The following is a 19595-nucleotide window of genomic DNA, read 5'->3' on the forward strand; positions in this document are numbered from 1 at the left end:
CAGGCCAGCACGCTTTGGTGGGGGTGGGGTAGGGACTGGACACCTCTGGTCTGGCCCCCGCGGAAACTCCCTCCCTCCTCTCCTCCCTTTGGTGGTGGAAAAGAGCCAGGGCATTAGCCCAGCAGAGGAGGAAAGGAGTCTAGGAGGCGCTGGGAAGGAGGAAGGGACCCAGAAAGGGCTAAGCACTGCCTCTCAGTCCCTCAACACCTCACTTCCTGAGGGTCCCAGGAAAAAATACCATCCTCTTATTCATCTTCCCACTGCCTGGAAGCCATGAAGAGTCATGAGCCCATTTTATGGTCAGGTAAAATAAGGGCCAGACAGGGGGAAATAACCAATCTGGTTTACACGGGTAGGAGGGCCAGAGCCGGGATGAAGACACAGGAGTCTCATTTCCCAGGTTCAGCAGAGGACCCTGTGAGCCTGAACCCAGGAGACCTTTCCTGAGGCCAGAGGTCAGGGCCACACTTGCCTTGGCCAGCTCAAACATGGCCTGCAGGGCAGGGATGTCCTGGACAAAGTCGTCTTTCACGTCAGCATCTAGCGTGAGGTAGGCCAGGCCCTCCACTGCCCATCGCCGGGTCCGAGTATCTATGGATGCATTGCACAGCCACCTGGAAGTTGGGGAGGAAGAGCACTGGGCAAGGGTGCTGGGGCTCAGGTCAAGAGATGAAGCCATTTCAGGGTAGTGGGTAGTAGGTGGGGGGCCTTTCACAATGTGGTGTCCTCTGGAGCACATCCCAGAGAGGAGGTGGCGGGCTTGAGGAAGTAGGACCCCCTTACTTGCGACACTGTTTGGCCAGCTTCTCTGTGGACCCTTCAGCAAATTGCCTGAGGCCGTAGTCCGTGCCTCCCGCGGAGCCAAGCTTACAGAGTCCCTGGGGGGGCGGGGGAGAGGGAGAGGCTTGTAGAGTCAGACACACTTGGGGACAAAAGGCCTTGCTCAAACAGGTCCCTGTGGCTGGAACACTTTGCCCCTTTACCTTTGCTTGGACAAACCTCTATGCCTACTACAAAACCCCGCTCAGGGGTCACCTCTTCCAAGATGCCTTCCCCGAGCTCAGCTTCTAAGACAGGGTAGATGCTCACGAAGCTGGACTTTTTTTTTCTTCAAGATTTTATTTATTTATTTGTCAGAGAGAGAGAGAGAGAGAGAGAGCACAAGCAGGGGGAGTGGCAGGCAGAGGGAGAGGGAGAAGCAGGCTCCCCGCTGAGCAGCGAGCCCGATGCGGGGCTCGATCCCAGGACCCTGGGATCATGACCTGAGCTGAAGGCAGACACTTAAACATCTGAGCCACCCAGGCGTCCCACGAAGCTGGACTTTTGCACCCTGCCCCTTTCTATCGCCATTTGGACCCCACTGATGTTTAGTGTTTTGAAGAAAAAGCACAAGACAATACTCATCTTATCTGAAACTGCAACGGTGAAGGTTATTCTCGTACAAAAACTGGCACAGAAATCAGACCTTGTGGGTAACGAATTTAGATGTGCAGAATTTTACCCAGGAGAATTGCACTCATATTAGGAAAACGTGCCTTCCATAAGAGAAAACTCATGATGGCAGAAGCTATAATTAGTCCTTTAAAAATTGATATAAACAGGAAAACACATCAGTGGCTCAAGTTGTCACTGTAATGGTATACAAGCAACATAAAAGACCCATGGAAAGACTTTCTGTAAAATGAAATCGGAAACATTGAAACAGGTGAACTGTGCCATCCAGAAACTGATTAAGGACACAAACTGACTTTTTAGAGTTTGCTTTGAAAATACTGGTTGGACAGAAGCTCCTCAGGGTTAGTGTTGTTCAAAAGCATGGAGGCAAATGTCCCCGGGATTATACAGTAAGGGCCCGCCATTCTGCATCTCCGTTCTCAGAGCCTCCTGCTTTCACCCTGCTCTGCAGGGGCCCGGGGGGGGGGGGTCCGAGTGCCCCCTACAGCGCGGACTTCTCCCAGATAGGGGCCACGCCCCGTTCATCCTGGCGTCCCTGGTGCCCTGCACCGTATCTGGTGCCAACACTCACCACCAGTGTGCGGATCTTGATCTTCTCGCTTCTGGTGGTCTTGTAGATCTCTTTGAGCAGTGACACGCCATTGGTGATGATGAAGGTGGCGCGGTTAAGCTTGGTGGACGCGTGGATGAGGGCCTCCACGGCCACCAGCTGGTCTACCTCGCGCTCCGAGCTGCACAGCGCTACCATCAGCTCCATCACACCTTTTAGTCCTAACAGCTGATTGCCCAGGTCAAAGGGGCCTTGCAGGATCCCTGACACCGTCTGAATGGCAATCACGTTCTTGTCCATGTCTTGGGGGTCAAACTTGCCCCTAAAACAGAGGGCAAGGTGGTCAAGAGAACTGGCTGAGGTGGGGGGGAAGAGTGTGGGATTTGGGGGCAGACAGACTTGAATTCACATCCCGGATCCACCACTCATGTGCTGTGTGACCTTGGGCAATTCACTGAACCTCTCTGAGCCTCAGCTTCTTGATCTAGAAACTGATGGTATAGTACTACTACTTATCAGAGTTACGGTGAGGATAAGTGATATAACAGACATGCCATGGGCTGTGTCCCCAAGAAGCACACTCAGATGGATGGGGATTGACATGTAGGAAGTTTTTGAGGGAGAACTCTTGGGATCAGCTCACGTTGGAGAAGGGAAGGAAGCAAGACTGGGCAGAGGGACACGTTGGGCTGCAACTCAGTCAGCATAAAGCCTCAGCCTGTGATGAGTGCTACAGCGGGGACACATTCCAGAGTTGTTTCCAGCTGGGGGTAGGGATGCGTCATTGGATGCTGGCCGCCCTGGGGACTGTCTCCAGCTGAGGGAGGTCCCCAAGAGAGGTTACAGGGGAGGGCTGTCAGTGCACGGGCTTCCCAGCAGCTGGGATGTCTAGCGGGACAGTACTGCAGCCACACCAACACGGAAGGGTACCGTGGTGCCCGGCACACGGCATCACTCTGCAGTGTGACCTAGTCATGCAGTAGCCTGAGCTGCTTGCTCCCCTGTCTGGTCTCAGCACCCGCCCCCCCCACTAGCAAATGAAAGGTCTGCCTTGCTTTTGGAATCGACTCTCTCTACTCTATGGGAGAATCTCCATGTGGGGATGTCAGAGATGACAAGTCTTCTGATCTTCCCATGATCTGCCCAGGTCGGTCTGATGTGAGGGACCAGAAGTGCATAGTGTGATGAATGGGAAGAAAGAAGGCGGCGTAGTCTGGGCAGGAGAAGGCCACACCGAGCCAGACTGGGAGATCTGGGCTGTGATCCCGCATCTGCTGCTGGCAGGCTGGGTGACCTGGACAAGTCCCTGTGGGGGAGAGGGTCGGCTTTGGAAGCTCAGAGAGCCCCTCCAGTTCCGATGCCCACTCCGTGCCAGGGAAGCCAGAGCCTTTCATAATCGGTCAGGGGCTGCCTTCTCGGCTCCTTCCACCCGCCCCAGCCCCTGCCGCAGTGCCTGGTGAAGCAGGGTGGCTCACACCCTTGGGCAGGGCCCACCTCAGGCACCTCTGCTGCAGGAGGTGACCCCAGCCGCTCAGGCTCAGTGACTGATCCAGGCAGGGACGGAAGCTACGGGTTGGAACAGGAGCTGACAAACTTTGGCTGCTTGGCCAAATTTGGGAGGCTGAGAATGGTTTTTACAGTTTAAAGGGTTTTTTTGTTTGTTTTTTGTTTTGTTTTGTTTTGTTTAATATGCAACAGAGGGCTGCACATCCCACCAAATGTAAAATATTTACTCTGGTCCTTTAGAGGAAAAGTTTGCCAACTCCTGGAAGGGAGAAAGGAAAAGCAGAGTGTCTCCACCCTCCCAAGACTCACCTGGGATACTTTTTAAACTTGTAGCTTCCTGAGCCACAGCCCAGACTACTGAGTCAAGGGGGGGGGGGTCCCAGAAGTCTGAATAATTGACAAGCATGAGGATCATTGGAATAAAGGGTTAAAAGATGGTGTAGCAGTGAGAGGAGAAGGAAGGGGACACATAAAGAAAAAAGAGACTCGGAGCATCTGAGTCACAGCGATGGCACAGTGGCAGTGCAGAGACCAGAAGGCCACTGTTGAGGGTCCCAGTCTGCTGTCTAGGCTCTGCGAGGCCGCAGAGTGCTTAAAATCTCGACAGCGCCAGGTCTCCGTCTTGGATAAGCTGAAATTTGTTCTTTCAACTGCAGGCGCTTGTGATAGGTTTAAAATAAGTCCAAAAATATTTTGACGCTCCTCCGTGCAAAAGGTAGAGCCTAACTCTCTCCTCTGAAATGTAGACCATGCTCGTGGCTCACCTCTCACAAAGAGAATGTGGTGGAAGTGATCTGTGTGACTTCCGGAGCTAGGTTATAGAAGACATTGCCACTTCTGCCTCGTTCTCTCTGATCCGCTCACTCTGGGGAAGCCAGCTACCACACGGTAATGATACTCAAGCAACCATGGACGGGTCCACACCAGGAGGAACGGAGCCCTCCTGTCAACAACCAGCCAGTAGAGCGCGCCATCTTGGAAGCAGAACTTCCAGCCCCAGTCAAGCCTTCAGATGACGGCAGCCCAGGCCGACATGTGCCTGTAAGTTCCTGAGAGCCCCAAAGCCAGATCCAGGCAGCCTAGCCACTCCCAAACTGCTGTCGTATTGTGAAAGAATGAATGGTTACTATTACTTCAAGCTGCTAAATTTGGGGGTGACATCGATAACTAACACAGAGAGTGATCCCATGAGACTCACGTGATGTACTCCTCACAGATCTTGCGGAAGTGGTCGCGCTCTGGGTCACAGCGAAGGTCATCGTAGAGCTTGTTGATGAGGATAGAGGCCAGCATGCGGGTGTTGTCGGTCAGAGGCAGGCAGGATGGCAAATCTGGAACCTGCCCCACCACCTTCAGGATCTTCCTCAGGCCTGCAGGACAGATGATGGCAGATCTGCTGGGGTCTGTCCTCACAAACACACCATCTTGTTCGGTTGTCTTAACACCAGCTTCTCTCCAGTGTGCCTTTAGGCAGCACACGGCTTATCCAGAGTGAAGGACACTGGCATGGGACCAGGAGACCCACATTCTACACCTGACTCTGCCCCTAGGTGAGCAATTCACCTCCCACTGTGGCTGGGCTTCTATTTTCACATTTACAAAATTAAGACAAGTTGATCTCAGGGGGCTGTACAAGTGCTGACATTCTGTGGGTTGATGTATAACCTTCCTCAAATACTATCTGATATTCTCTCTTCCTCAGGCCTCATTTCTGTAAAATGGGAACCATATTCTACCTACAGCAGAGCGTTTGAGGACTCAATGAGATCATGTATGGAAGCCACCTGGGGCCAATCTAGACATGTCATCATCACTCAATGAACATTTATTATTTATTTAGTAAACGCTACATTTGCTATTTGTTATTACTACCGCTTCTCCTCTCTTCTATTGAAGAATCTTCACTGACTTCCTATTACCCATTAGGCTAATCCAATCATTACATACCTGTTGAATAAATGAACGAATACGTGAATAAATAAATTAGCACCTTTTAGGTAGCAAATACTGAAATTAAGGATGTAATCCTCTCCTCAAAATGCTCACAATGCAATAAGGAACAGTCATATAAAGATTACAATAACCTATGATAAGGACAGAAGGTGTGATAAGGACAGAGTTATGACACCACAGATGGGGTAATTTGCTCCAACAAAGTTAAGAGCTGTAAGTGATTCTGAGCACTTACTATGTGCCAAGAGCTTTATACACGTTACCTCGTTTAATCCTAACAAAAAACCCCTGGTTAAAAATCATTATTCCCGTTTTTTTTTCAGAGCAGAAAAACCAAGACACGGAGAAGTCAAGTAAGTTGCCCAAGATCACGCAGCTGGTAAGTGACACAGCAAGGACACCGTCCCAGCCATGCCTGACTTCAAAGCCCATGATATTAACCGTTATGTCATGCTGCCTCTGGGACAACTGAAAGCTTGACTTCAGAGCCAGGTTTTAGGAGTGGCTACGAGTTGGTCTGACCTTAGCTGGCGCAGGTAAGTGGGGAGGAAGAGCACTCAAGGTAGATGCTGGGAGGCATGAAACTCTGGACGCTAGGAGGCAATTAAAAGTGCTCAGCAGTATGTTTTCTGTCATGCATACTTTACCACCCCACAGAAGCACTGGCAGGGCTGGGGAGTCATGGAAGGGGGTTGATGAACCAACCCAAACTCCCCAGCCTAGCTCTCAGAGAGAGCCACTGAATGCACCTGCTCTACCAGCCACCACCTCCCCAACCTCAGCCCCCACGCTGCCCTTCCATTCCCACCCTTGCCTTGAGCATCTCATTCCTCTTCTGCTAGAACACTCTGGCCCTTGTCCTCATCCATCACCGCCCCTCCCTGAACCCAAAAGCTCACCTGACGCTGGTGTTCTGATGGCTCCCCAGTGCAAGTCTCCCAGACCAGCTCATACAATGTACTCCCAATGTACTTTTTACACTAGTAAAAAGGCAGCTTTTTACTAGTGTAACAGGATTCGTGAGTCCACATTATTTTTACCCAAGAGCTCTTTATTTTGGTGCCTCGAGTAACAAATATTGCTCCCCACCTGCCCTTGCCCTTAACTGTGTGGTTGGACCTCAGTCCTAGTGAAGAGAGAAAGAGTTCTGTGGTTCCCCCTTTGAAATACATGCAGAGAAGACCAGGACTGGGGAGGGGAGGGGAGGTGCTGAGGGAGGAGGTTTATAAGCTAGAGTAATCTGTTACTGTACACTTTGCTGAGACCTGTGAAAACCAAACAAGGAAGTGCAATATCAAAAGAAGATCCATTTCAAAGGGGTAAAGCTAATCTGAGCCTTTAGAACAAAGGATGATCTATGCGCTATTAAACCTGTGGAGTTCATCACAGTAGATTATAAAGCCATGGATATGACTCCCGAACAATTAAAGTTGATTTGGGAGAGGTGTAACACCCTGGAGCTGACCAGATAGATAGGGACTATCTGCTAGAACCTCATTCCTGTGCTTTATATATAGGACACTTAATGCCGTTTCTCCCTTCTAGAAGGCCGTGGAGTATTTTGCCAACACCAAGACTTCAGGAACATTACCCCATGGCTGGGGGAGTCCTGTTTGTCTTTGGCATGGCCCCCCATGGTGAGGTAGCTCTGCCCAGGTGTTTTTCAGTGTGTTTGGACATTTTCTGGGTGTGTTCAGGCCCTGAATTCAGAGCTGCGCCTTGATCTGTATCTTCACCAGCCCCTGGTGGTTCCTAACTGCTAATGCCTTGTCCCAGGCAAGGGCCACACCTCTTCTGTTTTCTGCTCAGCGCCAGAGACCCCGGTGCCCACTCAAAAGGCTGGAGTGAGCCCCCGACCCTCCCGCCTCCTCACCGTTATCCACCACATAGATGGTACGTGAGTTGTCGTGAATGGCGAGGTCCTTCCTAGGGACATTCTTATTGAGCAGGTTCAGGGCCTGATCCCTGCCCTGGCCAGACACCTTCTTACTGACCAGCATGTCGAGCAGGTGGCTGGTGATCTGCTTCAGGTCCTTCTTGGTGTCTGAGGAAGGAGACGACAGGGGTAAAGAGAGAGGAGGGAGTCTCAGATCTATAGGACCAGCAATGGCAGAGGCTTCCAGAACGACTCTGGAAATACGGAATCCACTGCTTCCTGGATGTTGGAATTTCCCAGGAGGTATAGTATTGCCCATCTCACCCCCCAAAAGGGGAGAGAAATCCCTAGACAATACCCCCAAGTGGCCCTCCAGCCACTCTGCACTGCGCCCTGACTTCTACCACAGCTCACGCGTACTTGAACAGCTCTGGTTCTTAGAAAGTTCCTTATTCCTAGGCATGACTGGCAGGGAGCCACAGGCACTTCATGTAGCTTTTAATAAACTGATTTAACAAAATGTTTTCCAGAAAAGAAATTCATACTCCTTACAGATATCTTACTCCCTGAAGATCCAGGCATGCCGGGGGCCTGAATTCAAGCCTCAGATGGGATGCCACATCTTCCCTGCCCACTGAGGGATTAAAAGGTAAATGCTTTTTCCTGCTTCTGCCCTGTCTGACTTCTCTACATCTTAGGTAATTTTGCTCTCATTCTAAGGTTGGAGCCAAAGGCAGGCAGGGAGGCAGGTGGGCATGGGGAGAGGCAGGGAGTCAGGCAGGGAGGCAGGCAAGGAGGGAAGCAGAGAGGCAGGGAAGCAAGCAGGTAGGCAATGAGGGAGGGAGGCAGGCAGGCAGGCGGAAAAGGAAAGATCTCCCAAAAATGTCATATAAATGAAGGATGAAGGTTGAGGCTATCTCTAACTGGACAAGGAAAGTCATCCGTGGACTTGATAGTTTGTTTCCGGATAAGGGTGGGTCACAAGGGTGAGAGAACTGACTTATTCTGTGAGGCTCCAGACGGCAGAACTGGGCTCAGAGGGGGATGGAAGCTACAAAGAGATGGATTTGAAATCAGTATTTAGAAGAATTCTTTAGCAGAGATGTCCAGCAGCTCTCTACTTCCCAAGGACGCTGTGGCTGCCAGCAGAACCACCCCTTTCAGGGTCCGCCCTTCCACTCTGGCCCCAGGTTGGTCATGGGACTTACAGCACTCCCAGGAGCTTAAAAGCACTTGCACGTTGGGGCTGGTCCATTGAGAATGCAGCCACCATGCTTGACAGACACCCAAGCTGCCCTCTAGAGAGGCCACAGAGAGAAAACCCAGGGTGTCCTGGCCGACATGTCCTGTTCACCACCAGCTGTAGGAGTGAGGCCGTGTCGGACCCCCCAGTGGTTCAGGCAGGAGAAGAATGACTCGCTGACCATTACGACAGTAAGTCAAAACCACATCAAGAACCTAGGGGGCAGCTGGGTGGCTCAGCCGGTCAAGTGTCAGCCTTCGCTCAAGTCATGATCTCAGAGCCCTGGGATCCAGCCCCTAGCGGGGCTCTCTGCTCTGCAGGGAGCCTGCTTCTCCCTCTCCCTCTGCCTGCCGTTCTCCCTGCTTGTGCTCTCTCTCTCTCTGTTAAGGAAATAAATAAAATCTTAAAAAAAAAAAAAAAAGACTGGAAAGACACATATGGCAGTGATAATAATTATCTGGAGGGGGGGTTACAGGTAAGGTTTTTTTTTTTCATCTTTACATATTTCTAAAATATTCCAAATTTTTCCAAGAAGTCTCTGTTACTTTTTTCTAGTTGTGCTAAAACATACATGAATAAAATTTATCATTTTAACCATTTTTTTAAAGATTTTATTTATTTATTTGACAGAGAGAGAACACAAGGAGGTGTGGGAGTGAGGGGCAGAGGGAGAGGGAGAAGCAGACTCCCCGCTGAGCAGGGAGCCCAACTGAGCCACCCAGGCGCCCCTCATTTTAAACATTTGTAAGTGTCTAGCTGAGTGGCATTAAGAACATTCACATTGTTTGCTGCCATCATCACCATCCATCTCCAGAACTTTGTTATCCTGTAAAAACCAAAACTAAACCACTCATTTCCTCTTCTCCTAGCCTCAGTGACCACCATCCTACTTTCTGTCTCCATGATTTGGACTACTCTAGATACCTCATATAAGTAGAATCAAGCAGCACTGATCTTTTTATCACTGGCTTACTGCATTCCACATAATGTCCTCAAGGTTCATTCACGTTGTAGCCTGTGTCAGAATATCCTTCCTCTTGAAGGCGGAATATTATTCCATTGTGTGTATAGACCACATTTTATCTATCCATTCACCCCGGCGTGGACACTTGAGTTGTCTCCACTTTTATTTTTATTTTTTTAAAGATTTTTATTTATTTATTTGACAGAGAGAGAGAGAGCGCACAAGCAGGGGGAGCGGCAGGCAGAGGGAGAGGAAGAAGCAGGCTCCCCTCGGAGCAAGGGAACCCGACTTGGGGCTTGATCCCAGGACCCTGGGATCATGACCCGAGCTGAAGACAGATGCCTAACTGACTGAGTGACCCGGGCGCCCCACCTCCACTTTTAAGTTATTGAAAATGATGCTGCTATGACTCTATTACTTTTATTATTAGAAAATAAATATAAAAATAAAACCAGGCCACCTCCACATACAGGGACTGAGCCATCAGAGGAGGAAACTGACTCTCCCTGGCCCCCACCCCTTTGACAAACACGGAAGACCGCCTCCTACCTAGAACCAGGGCTTCGTCCTTGCCTCGATGTTCTCGTTTGTCCTCCCCTGACAGAGAGTCAATGATGGCCTGGAGCAGGTTGCAGACGGCCAGAGACATCTCCTCGTTCTCCACGGCCATGAGGCCACAGATTCTGTCTATCCGGACTGCATGGAGAATCACCGTGGCCTAAACCCCCAGCAAGACCCACCATCAGCTGCCTGCCCCTCTCTTCCAGCTGCCGTGCAGGTGAGGAAGTAGGGGACGACCATCCCCACCCTGCCCGTGCAGGAGGGAAATAAGCCCAGGCAGCCAGTGCCTCGTGGGGCCCAAGGTCTGGGAAGACCTGTGACACAAGCCATGGCTCTTTCCAGAAGCTGAAAGCTGGGCTGTCCGACATGGGAGCCACCTGCCACCTGGGAGCCATTGAGCACGTGCAATGTGGTGAGTCCGCATTGAGATGTGCTCCAAGTGTACGATACACACTGGGTTTGGGAGATTTAGTATGATAAATGCCAACCACCATAGCCTTTGCATTCAGCTCTGCCTCATAAACCACTTTCAATAACCTTATCTTTGCATAAAGGCATTTCCAGCTCAAAGGGAAATGCAGAGGATCAATCTCCGTTGAATCCAGAACCATACAATCAAGGATGGGGGGGGACACCTTAGACTTTGTATCAGGGTCTATTTATGCTGGCCGCTCCCCGCCCACATGTCACCCTCACCCTCGCTCGGTGGCCACTGCACAAGCCCGACAGGGTCCGCACGGCGGCCAGCACCAGCTCGGGCCTCTTGGTGTCCATGAGCTGCAGCAGCAGGCCCACTCCGTTGTTTTGGAAGATCATCTCAGCCCCTGCTTCTTCACGCCCTAGGACGATGAGGTTGTTGGCAGCCTGAGGGGGGAGGACACAATGAGGGTCATGGAGGAGGTGGGGGTCCCAAAGTCTTGGCCAGGGGCCGATGCAGGGGCTGGTGTAAGGACTGGATTTTCTTTTCTTTGTTTTTTTAAGATTTTATTTATTTATTTATTTGAGAGAGAGCCAGCAAGAGAGAGAGAGAGAAAGAGAGAGAGCGCAAGCAGGAGCAGAGGGGCAGAGAGAGAAGCAGGCTCCCCGATGAGCAGGGAGACGGATGACTGTGGGGCTCTATCCCAGGACCCCAGGATCATGACCGGAGCTGAAGGCAGATGCTCAACTGACTGAGCCACCCAGGCACCAGGACTGGATTTTCAAAACATCTTTATACTGGATTCTTTCCCTGTAATCAAACCCCTGGAGATGTAGCCTAAGAATATGATTCAAAAGAAGAAACAAAGTAACTTGCATAAAGGCAAACTGGACAAAATAGTGTATAGCCACTGAAGTCATAAATAAAAAGATGACCCAGCAAATTGGAAAAAAAGAAAAAGAAAAGCACTGGTAAGCAGAATCCAAATAGTAGGTTCACTCTGATTGCACTTACATTAAAACAAAACTGTGTATATATGCTTATGGATAAGGACTAAAAAAATGTATTGAAGTGTTAAATTAATTAAACAAGGAGGCCCTTAGAGCGAGTGGCTTTAATGCCCTAGCAGCTAATGTAAGCAAACACAAACCTAAGCCTATAATGTCTCAGAATTAAGAAATCAAAACTTAAGGGCGCCTGGGTGGCTCAGTCGGTGTCTGCCTTCTGCACGGTCATGATCCCAGGGTCCTGGAATTAAGCCCCATGTCCGGCTCCCTGCTCAGCGGGGAGCCTGCTTCTCCCTCCCCCTGCTCATTCTCACTCTCTCTCTCTCAAATAAATAAATAAAACCTTTTTTAAAAATTTAAAAATTAAAAAAAGTCTAAACGTAAGAACAACTATTACAGCCAACTAGGCTTTTCCAAGTAACGTAACTGCTTTTTTTTTTTTTTTTAAGATTTTATTTATTTATTTGACAGAGAGAGACACAGCGAGAGAGGGAATACAGCAGGGGGAGTGGGAGAGGGAGAAGCAGGCTTCCCGCCGAGCAGGGAGCCTGATGTGGGGCTCGATCCCAGGACCTGGAATCATGACCTGAGCCGAAGGCAGACGCTTAACGACTGAGCCACCCAGACGCCCCCCAAGTAATGTAACTGCTTAAGCTATAGCCAATCAAATAATCTGGTTGCTTCGTTTCTACCTCTTTTCTATAAGTCTTTCCCCCAGCTCTTGTGGGTGGAGAGCTCCTAACCACTTCCTGTTTGGTTGCTACCCCATTTGAATAGATTTTGTCCAAATAAACTCAAAATTATTAATATGCCTTGGTTTATCTTTTAACAGAAGTGAAGTGTTTGCACATGGAGAATTCTTTTCCTTTAAAATTTTCCCTTGAATATGGTTTTGGCATTTGGGGTTTGTTTGTTTATCTGTTCAGGACAATCTGAAGTTACAGGGGTTCTCAGGAAGGTGGAAGGTGGTGGGCAGAGAGAGCAGGAGATGGGTCTTGAAAGTTCTGTGTGAGTACTGATTCTGCGATGTGCTAGCTGTGTGAACTTGGGCAAGTCATGGCACCTCTCTGGATCCCAGATTCCAAAATTAGGCAGTTGAGCTAGAAAGTTCCCCAATGTCTTCCCACTCTAAAGCCTTGAGGATACATATACCTTAAAGGGCCCCAGATCAGGAGAGGAGGCCTCAGCAGGACCTGAGAAGCTGGGGTTGGGGGAAGAACTCATGAGGCAGGAGAAGGTAAGCAAACAGAGGAGTGGAATGCTGGGGAGGAGATGGGTGAGAGAATCCCAGACAAGCGCCACCAGAACCATCATCACTCTACCAGTCAAGGGCTTTGTACTTGTCCAGGTACATTTATCAATAACAACTCACTAAGTCCTCACAACAGTTTGTTATAAAAGGTATTTGCATATTATATAGACTTATTGACTAACAAAAATTCCTCAGGCATTGTCTGTCAAATTCTTATAAATACAAAACATTCAGATGTTCAGGGCGCCTGGGTGGCTCAGTCGATAAGCAGCTGCCTTCGGCTCAGGTCATGATCCCAGGGTCCTGGGATCGAGCCCTGCATCGGGCTCCCTGTTCTGCGGGAGGCCTGCTTCTCCCTCTTCCACTCCCCCTGCTTGTGTTCCCTTTCTTGCTGTGTCTCTCTCTGTCAAATGAATAAATAAAATCTTTAAACAAAACAAAACAAAACATTCAGATGTTCAATTTGTTTCCTCTGAAGAAAGACCAGAAGGGAACATTAAAAAAAAAAAAGGCAACAAATTTGGCTAAGAGGATGGTATCATGAGCAAATATTTTCATGTTCAGGATGAATTTTTGCAATAATTTATAATGAAATAGAACATTATTTTAACATGCCATTTTTAACGTTCTCAGGGTGGAAACCACGGTATGGCAAGTGAGGCACTTGCCTTGGGTGCAAAATTTACAGGGACATAAAAAACCTCAGCAATCAAGATAAATAATATCTAATGCAATATTTTAAAATATCAAAATCAATGCAATGCAACGCAAAAAAAAAAAATCCATGGTGAACAAAATATCAAAAATTTAAATAAAGACTCCAACCCTGCCACATGACTCCTCCTCAGTCTCACTCTAGTCCTGGACTTTATAGCCAGAATTAGGGAATTTTCCAAAGTGCTTAAACTTTGGCCTATTTTTGTTCACTTCTTCCGAGAGGACGCCCTCCTCCCCCCCCCCCCCCCCAAGCAGTCCGGGAGTCACTGTCCAGAGATAGGGGCCAGGCCTGCAGCGGAAGCAGTTATGGGGGTGGGTGCCCCGCGTGCGCCCTCTGCTGGCCGGCCGGTTGCCCAGCACGCACCTTCTCCAGCTTGTCAGCTTCACTGTTTTCGTCCAGGAGGATCTCGAACATCTTCTGTACCCTGGAGTCCGTGGAGAACTGCACACGGAGCTGAGGAGAGAGGAGGGAGTGGGGAAGGAGGCAGGCAGGGGTCCACATTCCAGGTGGCTCAGTAAATATTAGGGTATCTCCTCGGGGCCCCTACGCTGTCACTCATTCATTCAACAAACATTTGCTGAACAACTCTTACGTGCCAGACACTGTTGCAGATGCTGGGAGTAGAGTGGTGAACAAAATCAAGTCCTTGCCCCACAAGGCTGACAGTCTAGTTAAGTTCGCTATCCCACTGGGTCATCACAAGTCTTGGAAGGCTACAGATCATCACCCCAATTTTGCAGTCTAGTTAATAATTAGCTATTATATACTTACACATGGGCTAAAACAGAACTAGGTGTCTAGGATCATAAATCTGAAGCAGTTTTGAAGCATCTCTTCACACAAATTAAAACCGTTATGTTTGAATGTCTCATCCCTCACACCCCCAGCCCCAAATCCTGTGCTCTGAATCTACCATAAAATGACCCAACTGAGCATCACCCCCCATTTGTCAGCTCCTTCTGTACTTCCTACTCTTTTGTTCTGCTGGTCCACAGCCCTGCCTATTTCCATCCCAGGCTCATTTCCTCCTAGGGGGGGTCTCTCGTTGGCCACCTCGTCTTGGGTCACTCCTTGGTTTGTTTACACAGCCCCCGAGTCTGCACTCCGGACAGTGTGCTGGTGGCATGGGCTGCCCTAGGCACAGAGGAGTTACTGAGTCTCGGAGCAAGGAACTTAGTGATCTGTTACCCTCCTGCGCTTACAGAGGAGGAGCTGACACCCCAAGGGATCCCTGAGAAAATTAGTACCTAAGCCAGGACTAGGATGCAGGAGTCCTCACCTCTGATCCAAGTTCTCCCCACCCCACTCCATTTTCCTAGAAAAGATTTCCTGTTCCTCCTGGCTCCTGACTCTCTATCATTCAGCAATACCCTCTCCTCAATACTGTCTTTGTCCTCCTAGAAAGAGAGGAAGATCATGTTACATATATATTAAGTTACAATTTTTTTTTTTAAATCTTCACCTGAGGAAGGGAAAAATGGCGGGGGGGGGCGGAATTGGAGGGAGAGATGAACCATGAGAGACTATGGACCCGAGAAACAAACAGGGTTTCAGAGGGGAGGGGGGAGGGGGGATTGGTTAGCCCGGTGATGGGTATTAAGGAGGGCACGTACTGCATGGAGCACTGGGTGTTATACGAAAACAATGGATAGTGGATCACTACATCAGAAACTAATGATGTATTGTATGGTGACTAACATAACATAATAAAATTAAAAAAAAAAAAATCTCCACCTGAAATTTAAGAGAGCCATGTTCTGGTCCTGGCTGGCTTGCTCCCTCAAACAAGCATCTCTGATCATTCAAAGATGGGTGGATGCGTGCATCTGCTTGGCTCTTCTATGACACCTGCCTGTGCCAGGTGTTCACTCCAACCAAGAGTGGAGAGATAGGGTTAAACCTCCCCTGATGGCCTGCTTCCCTAACTTGTCCCTACTAGGAGTGGGGGGAGGCCGGCCAAGGCTTGCGGGAAGGAGTCCAGCTCACCTTCTCTTGGATGCTGGTGTTGAGCCTCCTCAGCGTGTCCTGGAAGTTTTGGTTTCGTGGCTCGAGGGTGGCACAGCGCTGCACGTCCTTGAAGGCCTGGTCCAGCTTCCCCAGGTGCTCCAGTGCCTGGCATCGCCGATATAGAGCCTTGATGTCCGAGGAGTTGATGTCAATAGCTAACGAAGGAGACAGGGCCGCCTCAGGGGCCTGGGCTGCAGACCACCATCCTCCCTTCCCTGCCACTGTCCCCAGTTGCAGGGCTTCTGTGTCTTCAGTGGAGATTATCCACCCATGTGGACTATCTGGCCCAAGGCTCCCCTTTGTCAGGGACGCAGTAAGAATCATAGTCTCAAGGTCAGAAGGGAGCTTAAGGGCCATCTCATCTAGCCCCTGATGCTTCAGTCTCTTCTACGTCATGATCCCAGCCAAGTGCTCATCCAACGGGTACTTGCATACCTCCAGCAATGGGGAGCTCCCTCCTTCTCAAGGCAGCCAAGCAGCTCCATCAAGAAAGCCCTTCCCTCTTCCTACCTGAAATACATCTCCCTGTGAATTTGTCCTTTTGTCCTAAGTTCAGCCCTGGAACCCCTGAGTTGAAATCCAATCCTTCCTCCTTGTGACAGCCTTTTAGGTATTTGAAGGCAGCTCTCCATCCCACCTGGGAATTGCCTTCCCTGAGCTAAATATTGCCACATCCCTCAACTGCTCGTCAGAGGTTGTATTTCCAGGCCCCTCTCCAGCTGCTTCCCTCCCTTCTGAACTCACTTCAGACTATCTCTCTTCCTCCTAAAAGAATAGTAATCAGATCAGAACACAACACCTGCAGCCAAGAGAAGTCTTCCCATTTTGATGATGCACTTAAGCCGGCATGACTGAAGTTTAAGCCTAAGTTGAAGCTAAAGTTAAGTTTAAAGGTTTTTGTTGTTGTTGTTGTTGTTGTTGATTTTAATGTTCATTTCTCCCTGGTCCCTGTGGACTGGGCTATTGCCTCCCTCCTCCCCTCAGGGAGCCCGATCCCACAGAGTGAACTGGATGATGCCCTGGTCCTGGGGCCGCAGGAGGACCATACCCTAATTTACAACAGAGGAGGTTGTGCATTACCATGACATAAGGATTTTCGGAAACATCTTTTAACAAAAGTATCTCCCTTGACCTATGATTTAACATATAATGCGAGTTGCAAAAATGCAAAAATTTAGGGATGGCCTCTCTGGACATCTGAAGCCCGCCTACAATGCCTAGGATGACATTTACACGATCTGTAATTCCTTCAATTGATAAAGAGCTTCTTAGACAAAACAGGGATGCTGGGGGTGGGGGTGGAGTTTGGGGGAGGGGCGCTCACCTCTAGAGGCATCTGAAGCCGCCTGAACGTAGCTCTCCTGAGAAAGGGGGAAGAAGAAGGAACCAGGGTTAAGGTGGGCCCAACGCGGAGGCAGCCAGAGAGGGTTTGCTGGGGAGTTGCTGGCTGTCGGGGGCCCAAGGGCGGGCCCCTCATTCGCTGGGCATGGAGGAGTGGATGAGCTCTGGCATTAAGCAATCTTGGGTCTGAATCTGGGCTCTGCTGCTAATTACCTGGGAGATCTTGGCAGGTTATGGAGCCCTCTGAGCCCTGAGTTTGTCATCTGCGATATGGGCACGTAACAGTAGCTAACTGGGCTGTTAGTAAGATGCCTCGAAATAACATTTAAAAACCCCTGGCGTGATGCCAGTGCCCATTAGGTTGACTGCCAACTGGAGGAATTTCTGTCTCCGGGAGGAGTGGGTCAGGCAGTGGGTCCAGGAAAGCAGTGGGAGGTGCCCTGCTCCAACCTGAGGGGTCCGGGAGAGAGGGCTGGAACAATGGACAATGCCCATCAGGCTGGGGGGCTGCCTCCATACCCCTGCCTCCCAGCCCTGGCCCTCAGCCTCCCGCCCTGCCCGCTCCAGACCGTTTTTAGGCCACAGGCTGCCCGGTTCCGATAGAGCGTGGCCAGCAGCGCCTTATCCTTGGTCAGCTTCAGGGCCTGGCTATAGCTTTTCGTTGCAGCCTTGTAGTCCTGGAGCTGGAAATGCCTGTTCCCTTCCTCCTTCAGCTGCACTGCTTCGGCCTCCGCCATCTGTCGGGACAGGAGCAGCTCCGTCTGGCCGGCCCCTCACTCCAGACCCGGAGCTGGACTCCTGGCCTGAGGTCTGGAGCCCCAGGGTCTCCTCCGACCAGGATGGAAGGTGAGGGTTCTGCCTGGAAAAGACCCACCCCCATCACCCCCGAATCCATCCCCCCTGGGAGGACTTGATAGCATTTGCTTGGAGAATAGCATGGTTGAGGGAGTCTCAGAGTCCCTGTGCCTCCCTCTCCGTCCCTCCCAGCAGGACAGGTGAAGCCACCCCACGCACCAAAGGCCTGAATTCTCACTGCAAGCCTTACAAGTTCTTCTCTGTCCCCCTTCTCCCTCCCCAGTCTGGGGCACCCCCCAGGGGGGCTCACTTGCTTAGAGGACAGTGCTCCTGGTCTGTCGTCCTGTGATGCTGCTCTGCTGAGCTCCCTCGTGAACCCCCGGACACCAAGCCTTAGTCTGTCCCCTCCCCCACCCAAGAGGCTTTATCACCCCTGCCAGGGGCTCCAGACCATATTTGGCCACAGGGGCAGGTGCCCCTGGAGTCTGTCATTGATACTCAGGGCCCTCCCCTCCCCAGACTGGACAGTCATTACCATGTGGGAGCACTGACTAACCTCTGCCCCAGCGTCCTGTTCAGGGGCCATCCTGGACTCAGGCACTCATACCACAAAGAGTGAGAGAAAGATCCAGAAAGGAGAGAGACCCCCTCCCTACGCACAGCTATAATGCCCCTTGTCCCCGTCCATCCCAGATAAACAACCTCCTCTCCCTCCCCCAACCACTGCTATTTTGGGAGCGGAGTGACAGCTGAGGGCCTGGCAGACTTAGACAGAGCAGCTGCCCAGGTCCAGGACCAACTGGACACTTCCAGAAATGCCCTTCTGGAGGGAGGAGGGATGGAAGGGGGGAGGAGAGTTCCTTCCCCTCTTCCACTTGCCCACAAGTCCCTTAACCCCTCCGGCACTCATTGCTGAAAAGGTCCTTCCTTTTCAGAAAGACAGAGAGGCTTGCAAACTCGGTTAAGTGCAAGTGGGTGCTTCGTTTCAGTGTGCACGCCTTCTCCTGCATCCACCATCTGTATGGAGTGGAGGCATTCAGTCTACCTCTCCCAGAAGACTGGGAGCTCCCGGACGATGGGCTCTGCATATCCCGCACTAGACTACAGTCTTCTCCTTGAATGGAGCTGGGTCAGTCTAGGAATTCCCTGAGCCCAAGGACTGTACCCCCACCCCCAATCCACCTCAGAACTCTCCTGGAAAGCTGAGTCTCGGAAGGGGATCTTCCTGGGACAAAAACTGTTTTCACCACCAGAGCAGGTCTCCCCTGGGGCAGGACTTGTTTCTCCCCACCTGACTGAGGGTTCCTGAGACGAATTTGAGTCAGTCCTACTTGGACTCAGAACTCTCTCGCCTTCCAGTGTCTCCAAACCTGGGTCGTGAGCTCCCTCCCAGGGGGCAAGAACAAAGGACAGCATCTCATGCAGTTTGGCTGTCACCCCCCCAACCCCTCAGCCTGGCACAGAGCCTGTCAGAGTCAGTGCCCAATGCGGGTCTCCTCAATGAATGAATGGATGAATGAATAGTGTCTCCATGCTGATGCTTTGCTTCACTTACCGCCATTTTGGCCCCTCCCCGCATATATCCTCAAACCTACCTGACCAGGGCAGAGAAGTGCACTGAAGAAAAACATAGGTGGGTCACCCACACTGGATTCTGCTCCTCGCTCTGTAACCTTGGACACAGCTATGACCTAGGAGATTTCTACTACGCCTCTGGACCCAAGGCTCAACCCTGATGCATATTTGTCTGATGCATGTTTATTGACTGAATAAATACATGAATGAATGTAGAGAGGGATTCCCTGCCATCATGGTGTCCTAAACCTTGAGCCCCTTTATGGGGCAAGCTCTCTGTAGCATTGAAGTCATGTGATAAAGGATCCTGCCACTGGCAGAAAACTCAAGTTCTCTGACTTTAGGTCCAAGGGATCTTAGATTCAAATCCTGAT

The 19595-nt window shown here is 50.5% G+C and overlaps 1 protein-coding gene across 1 annotated transcript in view; it reads right to left on the reverse strand.

Moving 5' to 3' along the window:
- The window catches only part of UNC45B (unc-45 myosin chaperone B), a 30020-nt gene extending 11731 nt beyond the window's left edge, over positions 1 to 18289 (reverse strand). The window contains exons 1-12 of the mRNA XM_032429011.1: positions 18203 to 18289; positions 17421 to 17588; positions 16835 to 16871; positions 15490 to 15665; positions 13867 to 13956; positions 10805 to 10972; positions 10097 to 10265; positions 7338 to 7508; positions 4710 to 4881; positions 2027 to 2327; positions 784 to 878; positions 473 to 614 (exon numbers count right to left, since the gene is read on the reverse strand). Coding sequence (XP_032284902.1) covers positions 473 to 614; positions 784 to 878; positions 2027 to 2327; positions 4710 to 4881; positions 7338 to 7508; positions 10097 to 10265; positions 10805 to 10972; positions 13867 to 13956; positions 15490 to 15665; positions 16835 to 16871; positions 17421 to 17588; positions 18203 to 18232 — 1719 coding nt within the window. The 5' untranslated portion in view covers positions 18233 to 18289. The remainder of the gene's footprint in view (positions 1 to 472; positions 615 to 783; positions 879 to 2026; positions 2328 to 4709; positions 4882 to 7337; positions 7509 to 10096; positions 10266 to 10804; positions 10973 to 13866; positions 13957 to 15489; positions 15666 to 16834; positions 16872 to 17420; positions 17589 to 18202) is intronic.
- Positions 18290 to 19595: the final 1306 nt, after the last annotated feature.

Source organism: Phoca vitulina, unplaced genomic scaffold (assembly GCF_004348235.1).
Source record: "Phoca vitulina isolate PV1807 unplaced genomic scaffold, GSC_HSeal_1.0 scaffold40, whole genome shotgun sequence".
NCBI classification, from domain to species: Eukaryota; Metazoa; Chordata; class Mammalia; order Carnivora; family Phocidae; genus Phoca; species Phoca vitulina.